General features: G+C 34.7%; 2 protein-coding genes across 3 annotated transcripts; one reads left to right on the top strand and one right to left on the bottom strand.

The window, feature by feature from the left end:
- Positions 1-3,018: 3,018 nt before the first annotated feature.
- On the bottom strand, positions 3,019-12,706 carry LOC133843753 (LHFPL tetraspan subfamily member 3 protein). 2 transcript variants are annotated; one of them, XM_062277427.1, is made up of 6 exons: positions 12,479-12,706; positions 4,265-4,447; positions 4,063-4,196; positions 3,859-3,985; positions 3,355-3,597; positions 3,019-3,290 (listed from the first exon to the last, which is right to left on the bottom strand). In XM_062277427.1, exons 2-6 carry the CDS (start codon positions 4,404-4,406, stop codon positions 3,139-3,141), a joined length of 798 nt encoding a protein of 265 aa, XP_062133411.1. In that variant the 5' UTR covers positions 4,407-4,447; positions 12,479-12,706; the 3' UTR covers positions 3,019-3,138. The 2 variants fall into 2 exon arrangements, with proteins under 2 accessions (XP_062133411.1, XP_062133412.1); XM_062277428.1 differs by having other exon boundaries at positions 4,265-4,444.
- Positions 12,707-13,611: 905 nt separating this feature from the next.
- Positions 13,612-14,655, top strand: LOC133844181 (adenine phosphoribosyltransferase). The gene is made up of 3 exons (XM_062278059.1): positions 13,612-13,809; positions 13,947-14,184; positions 14,240-14,655. The coding sequence occupies exons 1-3, from the start codon at positions 13,718-13,720 to the stop codon at positions 14,453-14,455; spliced, it is 546 nt and encodes a 181-aa protein (XP_062134043.1). The 5' UTR covers positions 13,612-13,717; the 3' UTR covers positions 14,456-14,655.
- The last annotated feature ends 278 nt before the right edge of the window (positions 14,656-14,933 follow it).

Below are 14,933 nucleotides of genomic sequence, written 5' to 3'. Positions count from 1 at the left end.
AATCGGGTTTGCTAGTTATAGATGTATGTATGTTTTAATCTATATATATATTGTATATACATAATCATAATCCTAATTGTAATTTGTAATTGTTAAAGCTACAAATAATTCACTAGTCATTTTTACAATGTGAAAAATGCGAGCTCGTTTCTAGTTCTACTTAGCTAGTTAGCTAGATATAAAATTAGATAATTACATTTAGCTATTTTAATGAGTAACTATTTAATGTTTTAGGCAGTGGATGTTCTGATGATAATGCGATTTTATGTACATGAAATAAATCAAATATTATTTCACATAAATCAAACTTTGTGTTGTCTATCATTTACGTGATTTTTTTTCAGCTCTTTTATACATTTTATGACTTTATAATTAATTGTTGCTTATTGTTCATGAAGAAATCTCATCTCAATTTCGTCATAGTCTCTAATACTTGTTCTGTTCTAAATTAATGTAAAACTTTTAAGGTATTTTGTCTTGAGCAACAATATCATTCATCGTTAAGAAATCGTTGAAATTTCAGTTTATCTTTATATTTTGCTTAGTTTTCTAAATGTAACAATTTGAACTAGAAATCAATATACAATTTAACATTCTTTGCTAATATCAGGTATATTTTAAAATAATTATAAGTTGGATAACATTAGTTCAACCGATTTTTTAAGTCAAGAACTGTTCGGAAGGATTTTAAGGGTCTTAATCTTCTCTTGAGTCTGCTATCCAGTCAACAGAATTTTCACATTTAAAAATTTGTAGCATACTTTTAGGTATCTAGATAAAATTGCTTGCCAAAGCATTGTAAAGTTCCCAAAAAGTGTTGCCTACTTTTAGGTGTAATATATAAGTAAGGTGAGGACTATCTATTAAGAGTGGAAGTTTTGTTTTTCAAAGAGCAACGATAAATCTGTAAAGGTAGTACTTCAGTCTCAGTAAATCGTATGCATGATGAATTAACGATTCCTCCAAGCTTTGAAGGCAATTCTCCTCCATCTCTCTGTCCTATGCTAGACGGAAAACTCGCAAACCATAAAATTGTTCTTATTTTGCAGAAGTATTTGATTGACGCTCTTTTAACGTTTTGCACAATTCTGAACAACAACGCAGCGTTTTTCTTCAAACACACTCGTCGTATGAGCTATAAATTATATGTACACAAGTGCCCATGGGGTAAGAACTAGACGGGAGAGAGGGGGAGGTGAAAGCTTTTGTTTTGCACAGGAAATAAAAAACAGGCACAAGAAATATGATGTTTTCAATGCTCAAAAGTCAAGAGAGGAAGCATACAAAAAAGAAATAACAGAAGCAACGGAATTCGACTTGGAAATGGAATGAGAATTGGACTTCATCCTTATTTGGGTTTTGGAATTGGGATTGGGATTGGTAGTAGCAGTAACAGCCTCAATTCTCTTCTCTTCTCTTTTGGTTCTTCTTACCAGCTATAACAAAAGCATTTTCATTTCATTTCATTTGGCAAAAATGTTTATACAAAACCAATTTTACAATTTTCGATTCAATTTCTGTTACTGACATTTCACTTAAACGAAAACCTTAAAGGCGCAATTCATTTTCCTGCCTCCCGACCCTTTGACTTGTTGTTGTGAATGTTGCAAAAAAATTCGAAGCGAGTGGCAGATTCGCTTTGCTCTTGGCAATCAACGTTAAGCGTTGAACGTTAAAGGTCAAATGATGTCCAGCACTTGTAATTACACTCACAACATAATAGCTCCTCTATGTGTATTGTTTTCCCCCATTTTCCCCCCATTTTCACGCACACTTGGAAACGCATAAAATGGCCAAGTGATAAACTAATAAGCGGCAACATATTTGCGGCACATGTTGCACGCATTGAGGATGCAATCTCAAACCTCAAAAAGTTAAAAATTCATTTATGGCGCGCCATAAAATCGAATAAAAACAATTGGCACATCAAAAAATCACATCGCAATGCGAAAGACACAGCGAGATCTTCATTCCTTTTGGGAAATGGAGGAGGGTTGGCCACGTAGTCAATGCGTGTCGAAATAGGCCAGAAAGCAGCGTTGGCCATATGTTGCACCAAAGTGAGGGAAGTTTTTGGGTGCCGAAAGAAATGGCTGAAGTAAATAAAATGCCACGATGAAGGGCGTTTGTTGGGCTTCGGCATCTTGAGCTTGGCGACAGCTGGTTGGCCACTTAGGCCGCATTTGTAAGCGTTGATGGAATTGCTTATGAATTATACAAGAATATTAAAACGTGCCCAGCCAAAAACACACACAAAGAGAAAGAGAAAGAGACAAAGAGAGACAGAAAGCGAATGCTACGTGGAAGTGCCTCATTTTTAGTATTTTTGCTTTTCTTCTATTTGATTTCATCTTTGAGCGCGTCGGAATATTTCAATTGGCAGCACAAAGTTTGCTGTAAATACTTTATTGGAAAAGTATGTGGCAAATGGTTATTGAGGGTAGCGCACAAACAAATTGGGCGCTAAGTTGCCCGTTATTGGTTTTTATGTGTGCCGTCTGCTCCATCTGGAGATGGAGATGGAAATGGAGATGGCGATGGAAGTTAGTGGCCCAAAATGTTGAGCATAATTTGATTTTCGTTATTTGTCCAAGTGCGCCGAAAAAGTTCTGCTGACCTTGTTCATGTTTTATAGCGTAATGATGATGGCATAATTGAGGCTGTTGAACAAATTGTGCCTGCGGTCGAAAAACATTCATTTTATGTTCGGTATATATAGTAAAAAGTATATATTTTGTACATCATTATATTTATGGGCATAGATATATTACAGGCAGCGATCATTTCTTACACACTTAACATTTCAATTTAGGCACAAGCTAGTATACACACATATTTTTAAATTAGTTTAATTATGTATATCATTCATCATTCAGTCTAACTTTAACACGCACACAAACATACAAATACAATCAGCTTCACACGTTTTTAAAAATTGTAACAGCCAAAAGCAAATTCAACATTTAACGAAAATCCCAAGCGCTTGCTGGTTTGTGTCTACGCTAAGCCAGTTCGTTCAAAAAAAAGCCCAACTCAACGCAGTCAGTGCGCGGGAACTTTTCAACTTTAGCGCGGACAGCAACCCAAGTCGATCGAGTTGCGTTAGTTCGTTGAAAATGCGCTAGAGGCAAGGTAATCTCAGTGGTAGCGCGAAAACTGCGAGATGCTGTCCTCGTTAGGTGGCGCCACCAGCAAAATGGGCTGCAGATTCAAGCCAGTTATGTGAGGATTCGACTTGCGTGAACCAGCCAAGCTGATGGCATCCGTTAGATACGCATTATTGATTTCACCTGCAATTAAAAATTAATTAGCTTAGCTTGCCAAATATAGCTTGCCATATGGCTGGAGACTCACCTTTGTAGAGCGAGTTCTGATAAATGGGATCAGGCTGAAGTCGCACGTGACGCGTGGCCAAAATGAAGGCCAACGTGGCTAAAACAACGCCATCAATGCAGCCAATAATGGCCAATGGATATGCCCAGCGAATGCCACAAAGCCCCAACTCAAATCGATTCGCTTCAGGTCCGCAAATCTTGCGGAAGTCATCAGAGTTCCAGCCAAAAGGAAATGCGGCACATGCCACAATCATGCAAAGAGCTAAAGAGGAGAAAGGGAAACAACAAAGGTTAGATTAAAAGCAGTTACGTGACAAATGCTGATCGAAGTACAAGAATTCGAAATGGCATTTAGCCATGGCGATTGTGATTAACTACAAAACGTGCTCAAAGTCAAGTCAAAGTGAATATCACGTATACGTAGAGACTTCCGTTAAGAGTTATACCAAAGACTATAGAATACACAGCTTAAGTATAGTCTTATTATAGCATACATTCCATTATCTTTGACTATATGTTATACCTGATATGATCTGCATCCAGCCGCAAATGTGAAAGACGCGCGTTGACTTCATAAACAGCAAACAGACCAAAAAGAATATGGTGAGCAAGGCCAAACCAACGGCTCCAATCATAAAGAAAGTGGCCAACTAAAAGAAAGTAGAACATATATGATTTATAGAGATTAAAGTTATTATTTATAGAGATTAAAGTTATAAGAACTCACCTGGAATGAAAATGTTGGCACTGCCAAAATGTTCTCCCATCGTCGTCGACAATTGTCAAAGATCTCATCGCGTTGACATTGCTGCCAAAGACCCAAGCGACCTGCGCTGTCGCTATCCGGATCGCCAATCCACTCTGAAAAGAGGAACACACCAAAAATATATATAAGACTGAATGCGAAACAGTTTTAAGCTGAGACTAACCTGGTGTCACAAATGCCACAATTCCAATGATCGCGTAGCATATTGTGAAGATCGCCCAAAGAACTCCAATTGCTTTTGAGTTTCGAATGTATTTCGAAGCGTATAAATGTGTCGTATCGACGTACTCGATTTTAGTGCCCATTACGATTGATTTTATGTGCCTTTTGTCTTCTTTATTGTCTGCTATTTGGATGAAGAAGAAAAAAACGTAAACGTCAAGCATTAATTTAAGTAAAAAGTTAATAATGATGACGACTGTTATAATAGCAAATATCTTAAGAGTATTTCATTTTTGTCAGTCATTTTTTTCAGTTTGTAATCGTATTAATATTTGACAGTCTTCAGTCCTCAGTTTGCAGTTTGCTGACCTCGTTTGTTATTTTAGCCAATGTTACAAATTTTGCACTGTTCAAATTTGAATAGTATTATTATAAAAGAAACTAAATGAAAACATTATATAATATGTAATTAGAAATTAAAGTTAATGCCATAAAATATGTAATTTAAAATGAAAAGAAAGTATTATAAAATATGAGGCTAGAAATGAAAGGAAAAGCCATAAAATAGCTAACAAGAAATTAAAAAAATATATCATAAAATATGTAATTTTAAATGAAAAGAAAGTATTATAAAATATAAGATTAAAAATCAAAGGAAATTTTATAACAAACTAATAATACATTAAAAAACTTCAGAAAATATGTAATCAGAAATTCAAAAAACGATGTAAAGTTTTAAAATTTCAAAATAATAAATATATTTAAAAATTCAATTAATTTTGACAATCACTTCAGTTTGTAATCGTATTAATAATTGTCCAGTCGTCAGTCTTCAGTTTGCTGACCTCGTTTGTTATTTTAGGTAATCATTTAACAAATTATAATTGTAACTATAAATTTTGGCATGATTCGAGTTATATATTTTCTAAGAAATTGAAAAGAAACTTTCGTAAAATATTTAAAAAGACTGATTCAAGAAAATATCTTAAAATATGAAAAAATTATTAAAAAAAAATATATATATAACATATAAACTTAAATGAAATTCGTCATAAAATTGTAATTGGATATTAAATGAAGTTGTAATAAATTTATAATTTAAATTTAAAAGAAAATGTCATTAAATAGGTAAATCTAAATTAAAAAGAAACGTCAATTAATATGTTTTTTTTTTATGTTAAAAGAAAATGTCAAACAAATATGGAAGCTGTAGTCGTGTGTGTACAGCAGTGTGCTCGACTGTGAGATACCCTCTACCAATTTTTAATAAAAGCAAAATAGTAAAATATACCAAATTAATATATTGCACAAAAATGCTAAAAATGTACCAAATGATATTTTTGGTATATTGATATTGTACAAAATATACCATAAAGTGCAAAATATACCAGATTGTCAGCCTAAGAAACTAAAAACCTTAGTAAGTATGTTTTTTTCCCCATACAAAACTATTTTTATACCCGCTACCCATAGGGTAGAAGGGTATTATAACTTTGTGCCGGCAGGAAATGTATGTAACAGGTAGAAGGAGGCATCTCCGACCCTATAAAGTGTATATATTCTTGATCAGCGTCAACAGCCGAGACGATCTAGCCATGTCCGTCTGTCCGTCTGTGTGTCTGTCCGTCTGTCCGTATGAACACCTAGATCTCAGAGACTATAAGAGATAGAGCTATAATTTTTTTTCGACAGCATTTTTTATGTTTGCACGCAGATCAAGTTTGTTTCAAATGTTTGCCACGCCCACTTCCGCCCCCGCAAATCAAAAAAATCGAATAACAAGCGTAATTTTAAAGCTAGAGTTCCGAATTTTGGTATATACAATAACTATAGTATTTATGATTTCTGAAAATTTGGTTGCGATCAGATAAAAATTGTCGAAGTTATTAAAGAAATACTTTTGTATGGGCAAAAACGCCTACTTACTAGGGGTCTTAGTTGCTTTGGCTGACAATCTTGTATATTGTGCCGTCTATGGTATATTTTGAATACGGTACTATGTCGATATACCAAATATACCATTCGGTATATTTTTAGTATTTTTGCAGTATATTTGGTATATTTTGAGAAAATACCGCAAAATATATTTCTTTTATTCAAAATGGGTAGCGGGTATCTCACAGTCGAGTCCACTCGACTGTAGCTTTCTTACTTGTTCAAATTATTTTTACAATTCGTATCTGATGGCTTCCAAATATGTATTAAGGAATCATAAAGACTATTCTAAATTAAAAGCAAATATCATAAAATATGTAATTATAAATGAAATGAAAATGTCATAAGGTATTAAAATTGAAATCAGATATAAAATCAATTCGCTTTGCATTAGCTTTCAATAAATAAACTCCACTTAGAGAATGTCTTTTTGCAAATGAGTTTTCGACTTTTCCTTTTTTTTGTTTTGCTGTTTGTTTTCAAACCTAATTTTCATATAATTAAATATTTGAATTCGTTTTCCCCTTCACTTTTATTGAAAACTCGCATGTGTTTAGCATTAGCTTTTAGTTAAATGTTAAATGCTTACAGCATTGACTAACTTATGTAAATGGAATGGATAATTGTTAACAACCTTTCTCGCATATTGCTTAATTTTCACCGCTAATTCTAAGCTATGCTTTTCTTCGAACTGAAATGATAATGATAAACGAGACAACAATAAAATATGAGTCTATGAACAGAGAGCAAAAGACGTTATGCAAAAACAACAAAATATAATTTCACAAACCAAAGAAAGAGAGAGGGAGACAGAGAGAGAGAGAGAGATTCCAAACAGACAGTCGACAAATCTTGAGACTGTCTAATTTTAACTGTGATTCATGGCAAAAATAAAAACCAAAAACCAAAAACTGGCAAAACCAACTGAGCAAGTGAGGCTTAGCTTTAGCTTTACCTATCAATAAACATGTTTTTCATATTTTGAAAGTGTGGTAAATTTCAGTTCAATTTCGAATTCATTGTATTTGCAGATGGGCAGCCGAAAAACCAAAAACAAAAAAACGACTCGAAATGAAAACTGACAACGTGAAACGTGAAAACAAAAGGTTGACTTGGAAATGCAAGTGTATCTTCTTGTATTTTTGGGGGCATTGTTTTGTCTTTGGTTGCTCCCACAGCCAACATTGCGTATGCGTAATTGAGTAATTCATTAATTCGAGATTTTTATGCTTTTTGGGCGGAAGCAAAACAAAGGTAAAAGCGTAACTGGCTGCATTTTCGGCTTAACTGTGAGAAGTCCGACAATTATAATCGAGTCAAAAGTGGGTTGATTTAACTAAAGCAAATGACACTCAATTAAATCCAAAGAAAACGCTTAAAAGCCAAGCCAAGTCCAAGGCAATTATCATCTGATTGCTAATGAGTAAGAGACCGATGAACGAACAAACATAGACACAACACATTAATATTCACATACCCCACATTGAAAGTTAAGGCACGTGAGCAACAAAAGGCTCCTTCGATCAATAACAATGGAAAAACTTCGAGTACAAATATCTGACTGAGTCACGTAGAGCACGAAAAACGGGTCTGCTAAGTCTGCTGTCCATCAATTGCGATACATTGTGAGAGAGACTCTTGAGAGTCTCGACTCTCGACGTAGACAAGCTGCAGACAAATAATAATTTCCTGCAAACTGCGAATGATTGCCATATAATTTAAATGAAAACCGAACGTGAATATGAGCAGAGGGAAATATGTTCTGTGTGTTGTAATTGCATATTGCAATTTAAAGCAGCCAATTAACTGGTTTCTGTCTCGACTAATCACGGGCCGCGTACACTGAACGAAAGAATTCCTTCCGTCGGGGTACAAAATGGAGGTTTTAAGCGGAACTACGAAATGTGGTATAAAAAACTAAACTGAGAATTTTTTTTGGTTAGTGGTGCATATGATTACTAAAATACATACAGTACACATATATAATGTATAGGTGTTTGTTTATGAATGTGTAATCAATAAAATTCATTGTCTTGGTTTACTGATTTATGAGGCCATAACTCCAACCTTAAATAAGCCAAATATTCAAATTGAAATTTTATTAAAGCTTGAGGTCAAAGCAGCAAGAAAAACTTCATGAAATGGTAAGCGATTATTAAAGTATAAACGGAACTATGAAATATATAGTTATATATTTGAATACTGTACTATACATATATGCATATACGTGAAATTCTTTTTCGTGAATGGCTTAAAACACAACTCTAAATTAAGAACTAAATATTTACATACATATATACAAACAATATGTGAAATTCTTGGTCTTAAAGCACAACCTAAAATTCAGAGTAAAAGTCACCAATTTGTATTAAATATTCGAAATGCATTTAAAAACTTTATGAAATCCTATTGAATTAATATATAAACGGAGCTAAGAAATAGTATTCTATATTCTAGAAATATAGTACTCTATATGATTGTAATAATATATGTAGGAAACTCTTTGATTTGGATCTATTCAAGCACAACCTTAAATCAAGTGCTTAAAGACATCATTGTAACTATTCTTGCTAAAATTGTATCCAACTCTAGGACAAAGCACCAAAAAGAACCAGCATAAATAATATAATATTTAAGTTTCATTTGGAGAATATGAAATTTATATATTTTTTATATTATTTTTATCCTATTAAATAAATACAATTCTTAGATATGACAGACTGAATTTTGAAGGCCTAATCCAAAGAGTAAAGATCAGCAACATCGTCATCTAACTAAAATGTTATTAAACTCAGCACAACCAACTAAAAAAGTGTATTAACTATAATGTTTACCTCTAATATGTTATAAAGATTATAATCTTTATATTTAATGACTCTAATCCAAAGACTAAAGATTAAAAGATAGAAATATCATAAGAGGAACAGTCTAACTAAAATTTTATCAAATTCAGCAAAACTAGCTGAAGTAGTATATTAACAATAATGTTTATCATAATATTCTTTATATTTACTGACTGAATTATGAAGGTCTAATCCAAAGACTAAATTTTAAAAGATAGCAATATCATAAGACGAATATTGGAACTAACATTTGATATTCCTCAACGAAACTATCTGAAGTAGTATATCAACAATAATGTTTACTACTATGTTACTACTATGTTACAAGGATTATAATCTTTATATTTACTGAGTGAATAATGAAATAGTATAGTAACAATTATTTTTATCTGACTGACAGAATTATGAAGTATTATTTAATAAATATTTGAATCAGAATTGTATTCAATTCGAGGTCAATCATCGAATGGAAGCTGCAAGCAAAGCTAACTGAAATCGTATACCGATTTTAAAACTTTATATCACCTCGATTTCACACATATATTTAACACTTTTACGCTCGGTGGCTCAGAGAGGCGAAGGCGAGTGTTATTTGTATTTATTTGTACTTGACTGCATTCTTCGAGCACTCGCATCGATCATCGGGCGAGAGAAAGAAAAGAAAGTGACCAGCGAGGTGAGTACTGTAACTGGTATTGAAGTGAGTACAGCGATTGCTGTTGCTGTTGCTGTTGCTATTGCTGTGATCTCGAGATGAACAGATGGGTGAGCTGCTGAGATGGAGAGATGGAAGAGATGCGATGTTGTATCTACATCCGTTGTTGACGTTGCTGATGTGTTGTGTTGATGTGGTAAAGTGTTGTTATACAAAGTTTCTCTCAGACACAAAACAGAAATCAGCATTGATTTAGCATCAATAATAACATCGGCGACGGCCTCACAATTCCAATTCCAATGCTGTCTCGCTGAAGTTGCAATCGTAAGCGAGTTTGCTGGCAAAAAATGCTGAAAATGCCATTTTTGAGCAGCGAAATGTAGAAACTTTACTACTACATACATATATGTATGTTATATATGTGTGTTATATATGTATGTTATACATGTATGTTATATTTGTACATAAGTCAGTTAGTTGCATATGGCATAAAATAAGGTCAGTTGGGTAATGATTGTTACCTTAAACGTGGCCAAAATGGATTGCAACATTTGACAGACATTTTGCCAAAGAACTGTAAAAAAACAACTGCAACTGCAATTTTTGCTGCTGTTGTTTTTTGCTGGCGGCTTTCTTTCTTTTCAAGCCACCAACTAACTAACTTTGGTCAGCATTTTGTGTCTGTTGGCCCAATGGACTTTCTACTTTAAACATAAATTTCACATTAGGCATAACATGCTGCAGCAGACGCAGAGAGAAAGAGACAGAGAGCGAGAGAGAGAGGGATACACTGTCTGCTGTCTGCTGTCGGCTTTCAACTGCCAGGTTTTTTGATGGCCAGCTATTCATTTTCACATTAAAGATTTTTCAGCTTTTCTCAGCTAATATTGTTTAAGCACGGTATAGTTGCCGCTTTATAGCTGCTTAATATGTGTGTTTTGTGCCCAGTTCCGCATTGTTCCGATCTTTAGTTGTTTTGGCTTGTTATAGTTTGTTTTTCATTGCATGCTCTTTTTTTTATTAAACTCTTTTTTTTTTGGAGTGACCAACAAAGCGGAACCTTAAACAACAACAAGAAGTAACTTGTAAGGCGGCTTGATTAACACATTCAACATACTCGTAGTTACTACATGGCTCTTGTTTTTGTTTTTTTGTTTTTTGTTGTGCCACCAACAAACTTGTTCCAACAGACTGCCCTCTGACAGCAAAAGCAAAAAACAAGCTTGTTTCAGAATTATGCGGAAATGTCTTTAAACTGATCCCACCTTTTGGCCAGGGCAAATATGAAAGACATATAGAATTCGTTATTGTTCCCTTTTGGTTTCGGTTTAAATTTCTGGCCATTCGATCAGAGTTTTTGCATATTTTTTATTTTGTTGGCAGACGATTTCTTTTTTAGCAACGACAACGACAACGGAACCCGCAACCCGCAAATATTGCGGTCAGTTATTCAACAATCAGCATATGGACAGCATTTAGGTCTGGGCTTCTTTATAGAAAGATATGTGGGAAGTCTAGTTTAAGTCACTATATAAAAAAATAGAGACTGCCACTGACTGTGACTGTGACTGCCATTGTGACTACCACTGTGACTGCCACTTTGACTGACACTGTGACTGCCACTGCGACTGCCACTGTGTCTGTGACTGTGACTCTGCTTTTTATTAGATCACGACTCTTAATGTTGTTGTTGGCAAACACTCGCGCGCACATTCCAAAAGCACAAGTCGAAGTCGAAGCCGAAGCTAGCTGGCAAATAGCAAAGACGAAAACATCACCAACAACAACAACAGCAATGTGGGCCCCACACAAACACACACACGTATATACCTAATAGTAAACACACACCAAGATTCTTCTGCAAATTTTTTGTACCTTTTGCCAGGAGCGGAATGCGCTTTAAAAGGGTGTAGGGCGCCAGCTCAGCAAAACTGCGTTTAAAATGTGAATATTAATTGAGAGGTTGAATATATTGATTAATATTGAATTATTAAACTTAATTAAGCTTTGTTTTATCTTGCTATGTTTCAAGTTTATTAATTTGCTTTGCCTTTCTAACACTTCGTTCTGCCTTTCACTCAGTTGTCTGTCTCTATTTAGCACTGTTTGCATTTGCATTTGCTTTTCACTTATGCAATTTCAGACGCCCCATTTCGGCCATTTGCTCGTCGCATTCATTTAGGGCGCCTCGGGTGAGAAGCGGCTCTGCGCAGTCGCAGACGTTCGTTACAAACAACAACAACAACAACTACAACAAAAACTGTGCCTCTTTTCTGGTTTTTCACGTTACTGTTGTTGTTGTTGCTTGTGTGCTTGCAGTAGTTTTTGTTGTTGTTGTTCTGGCTGCAGTTGTTGTTGCAGTTTTTGAAACGCACGTCTTCAGAGGGAACATGGTCACTAAATGGCATTCTAGTTGTAGCTGTGTATGTGACTAACTGTGTGTGTGCATGCATGTGTGTATGTGTGTGCGTAAGTCCGTAAGCATGTTTTTGTGGTTGTGAATGTTGCTTGCAATATTGTTGCAGTTGTTTTGTTGTTGCTTTCCACGTTTCGTTTGTTGCATGAACTTTGTTGCTGTTGTTATTTTTTTTTTATTTTTTCGTTTCGCTGTTTGTTTAATGTCAAAACCCGCAAAACTGGGCGAAGTCAGAGTCGGAGTCGAAGTCGATTGTCGTCGCCTTTACGAGTCCACGTATTGTCCAATACATTAACTGACATTTACTTTGTGTTTTTTCTTTTGTATTTTTTGCAGTTAACTTAAGCAACTTTTTGTGTGGCTTACAATTCTATTTTGACGTTGATCGTTGAGAACCGGTTGAATATTTCTTTATTTCTTGTGTTTAATATTATTCAATTTTGTTGTTACTGTTTTGTGTTGTGCGTTGTGCATAAGTAGTTAAAAACCGCGAATACCATTAACAAAAATTCAACTGAATCCGCACAAAAGTAAAACGCGAACGTGATCCGCTGTTAACCGTCGCGTTTGGCGCTGAAAACCGAACTGCGGCTCTCGTGTCTTAAGATCCGCTTGGCATTGGGAGACAACCATCTTTGAACCTCGCTCGCTCTCGCTCTCTCATGGCTCTCACGAAACACCTTCACATACCTGTCATGTGCGGGGCAGAAAGAGATAGACGCTAAGAGAGTGGAAGGTGAAGTGGAGAGTGGCAAAATGGAGAAAAAGATATTTGGAGAGAGCAGAATCGTGACAGTTGGCTGAGCCGATGATAAGTGCAACGCAAATTGTTGAAATTTCTTTTCAATTATGTTGCTGTTGCCTTGTGATAAATGCACGTAAATGCACAGAATGCACTTGGAGGTTTTTTTCTTTGAATAATCAAAGAAATTTCACATATTAACTCCCTCTCTCTCTCTCTCTCTGCGAATGTCTTTTGTGTTTGCTTAGGGATTTCCGTTTGTTTCGCTTACCTGCAGGATAACAATAAGTAGCTTGGCATTTCCTTTCATCGCTGCTCAAATTCCTAAGTAAATATTAAAAACAAGAGATGATAGCAAAGAAATATATTTATCACATTTTCACTATGTATAAGAAACTAAATTATATTACATTTCTTCTTGATAAAATATCTATTCAAAAATAAAACAAAAATTCAGACTTAGCTTAAAGAATAAGTCAATAACAAATAGCCCTTATGCTTACTATTTTTGTATTTATTTAATGTTATGCTTAACATATATTAATATATTTAAAAGTTATTAAAATAACACTCAATTACATTTAATAAAACTCTATTAAAAACAAATATAAACAAGGCAGAATGCACACGAACAATTTGAATTTCCCGCCAACGGCAAGTTATCGATAACACAACTCAAATTAATCGCACTGACAGCAACCACCTGATAAACAGCTGTGGGTTATCAGCTGGGGTTATCAGCTGTTCTTGCTCCACTTGATAGTTTTAGTTCCCAAAAATACATCACAGCTCACGTAGTTGCTGCACAAAATCTCTAAATTATTTTTAAATTTAAACATTAACAAAAAACATTGATAGTAAATATGGCCGAAGTAAGCAGCGCAGATAAATTGGATTATGTGAAATCGAAAATTGGCGAATATGCTGATTTCCCCAAAAAAGGAATTGTCTTTCGGTAAGCAAATCCAACGGCAGCTAATTGCTATGCTGATGAACACATGTACTATTTGATTAATGATATATGGTCTTAATATTGTTTTTGCTTATCGATTGAATTACATGTGTTCCTGTTCTTATCTGTCTCCCCATCAGTGATATATTTGGGGCACTCACGGATGGCAAGGCTTGTGTTTATCTACGTGATTTGCTGGTGCGCCACATTCGTGATAAATACCCCGATGTGGAGCTTATTGTGGGCCTCGATTCGCGTGGCTTTCTCTTCAATCTGCTGCTGGCCACTGAACTAGGAGTGGGATGTGCGCCCATTCGCAAGAAGGGCAAACTAGCCGGTGAGGTCATCTCCGTCGAATATCAACTGGAGTACGGTTCCGTAAGTGTTTCCTAATTGAATGTAAATATCTTGAACTAAATAACATTTCTTGTAGGACGTGTTTGAGTTGCAGCGTGCTGCTATTAAGCCTGGACAGAAGGTTGTTATTGTGGATGATCTCCTCGCCACTGGAGGATCTCTGTTGGCTGCCACAGCTCTAGTGCGTAAAGTTGGAGGCGTTGTTCTGGAAAGCTTGGTTGTCATAGAGTTAGTTGGACTGGAAGGCCGCAAGAAGCTAGACTCTAATGTACATTCCTTGATACAGTACTAACAAACTAACAAAAGGAAACGAAGATCAAAAGACACATCTTTTGCAGTTGCATTTAGACATCAAATTTGTACCTCAATCGAACAAAATTTTAAATTTTGTAATACTGTAATAATGGAAATTCTTATAAGCATATTTTAACAGGTTGTCCAAACAAAAGAATAGTGCAAATAAAAGAATTTATATTTTTATACAGAATTAAAGGTGTAACGATAGTATTTATGTTTTAAAATTTGTGTAGTACTCGAAATAATATATTACCAACTTAATTAGAAAGCACTTTACGAAACCAATTTAATAGTACAATTATATAATTATTCATATGTTGTACTATTTGAATAGAAAATTACCAACTGGAACTACTTTACAAACCAATTTCATGGAACAATTGTATAATTATTGTTTTGTATTTGTGAATAATTTTCCCTTACTCTATTTCACTCATTTAAATATACAATTATTTTGCAAATGCTTTTCAATG

The sequence above is a fragment of the Drosophila sulfurigaster genome, chromosome 3, assembly GCF_023558435.1.
Source record: "Drosophila sulfurigaster albostrigata strain 15112-1811.04 chromosome 3, ASM2355843v2, whole genome shotgun sequence".
Classification (NCBI taxonomy): Eukaryota; Metazoa; Arthropoda; class Insecta; order Diptera; family Drosophilidae; genus Drosophila; species Drosophila sulfurigaster.
The sequence above is the reverse complement of the archived record's forward strand: the minus strand, read 5'-3'. Positions and strand labels throughout refer to the sequence as shown.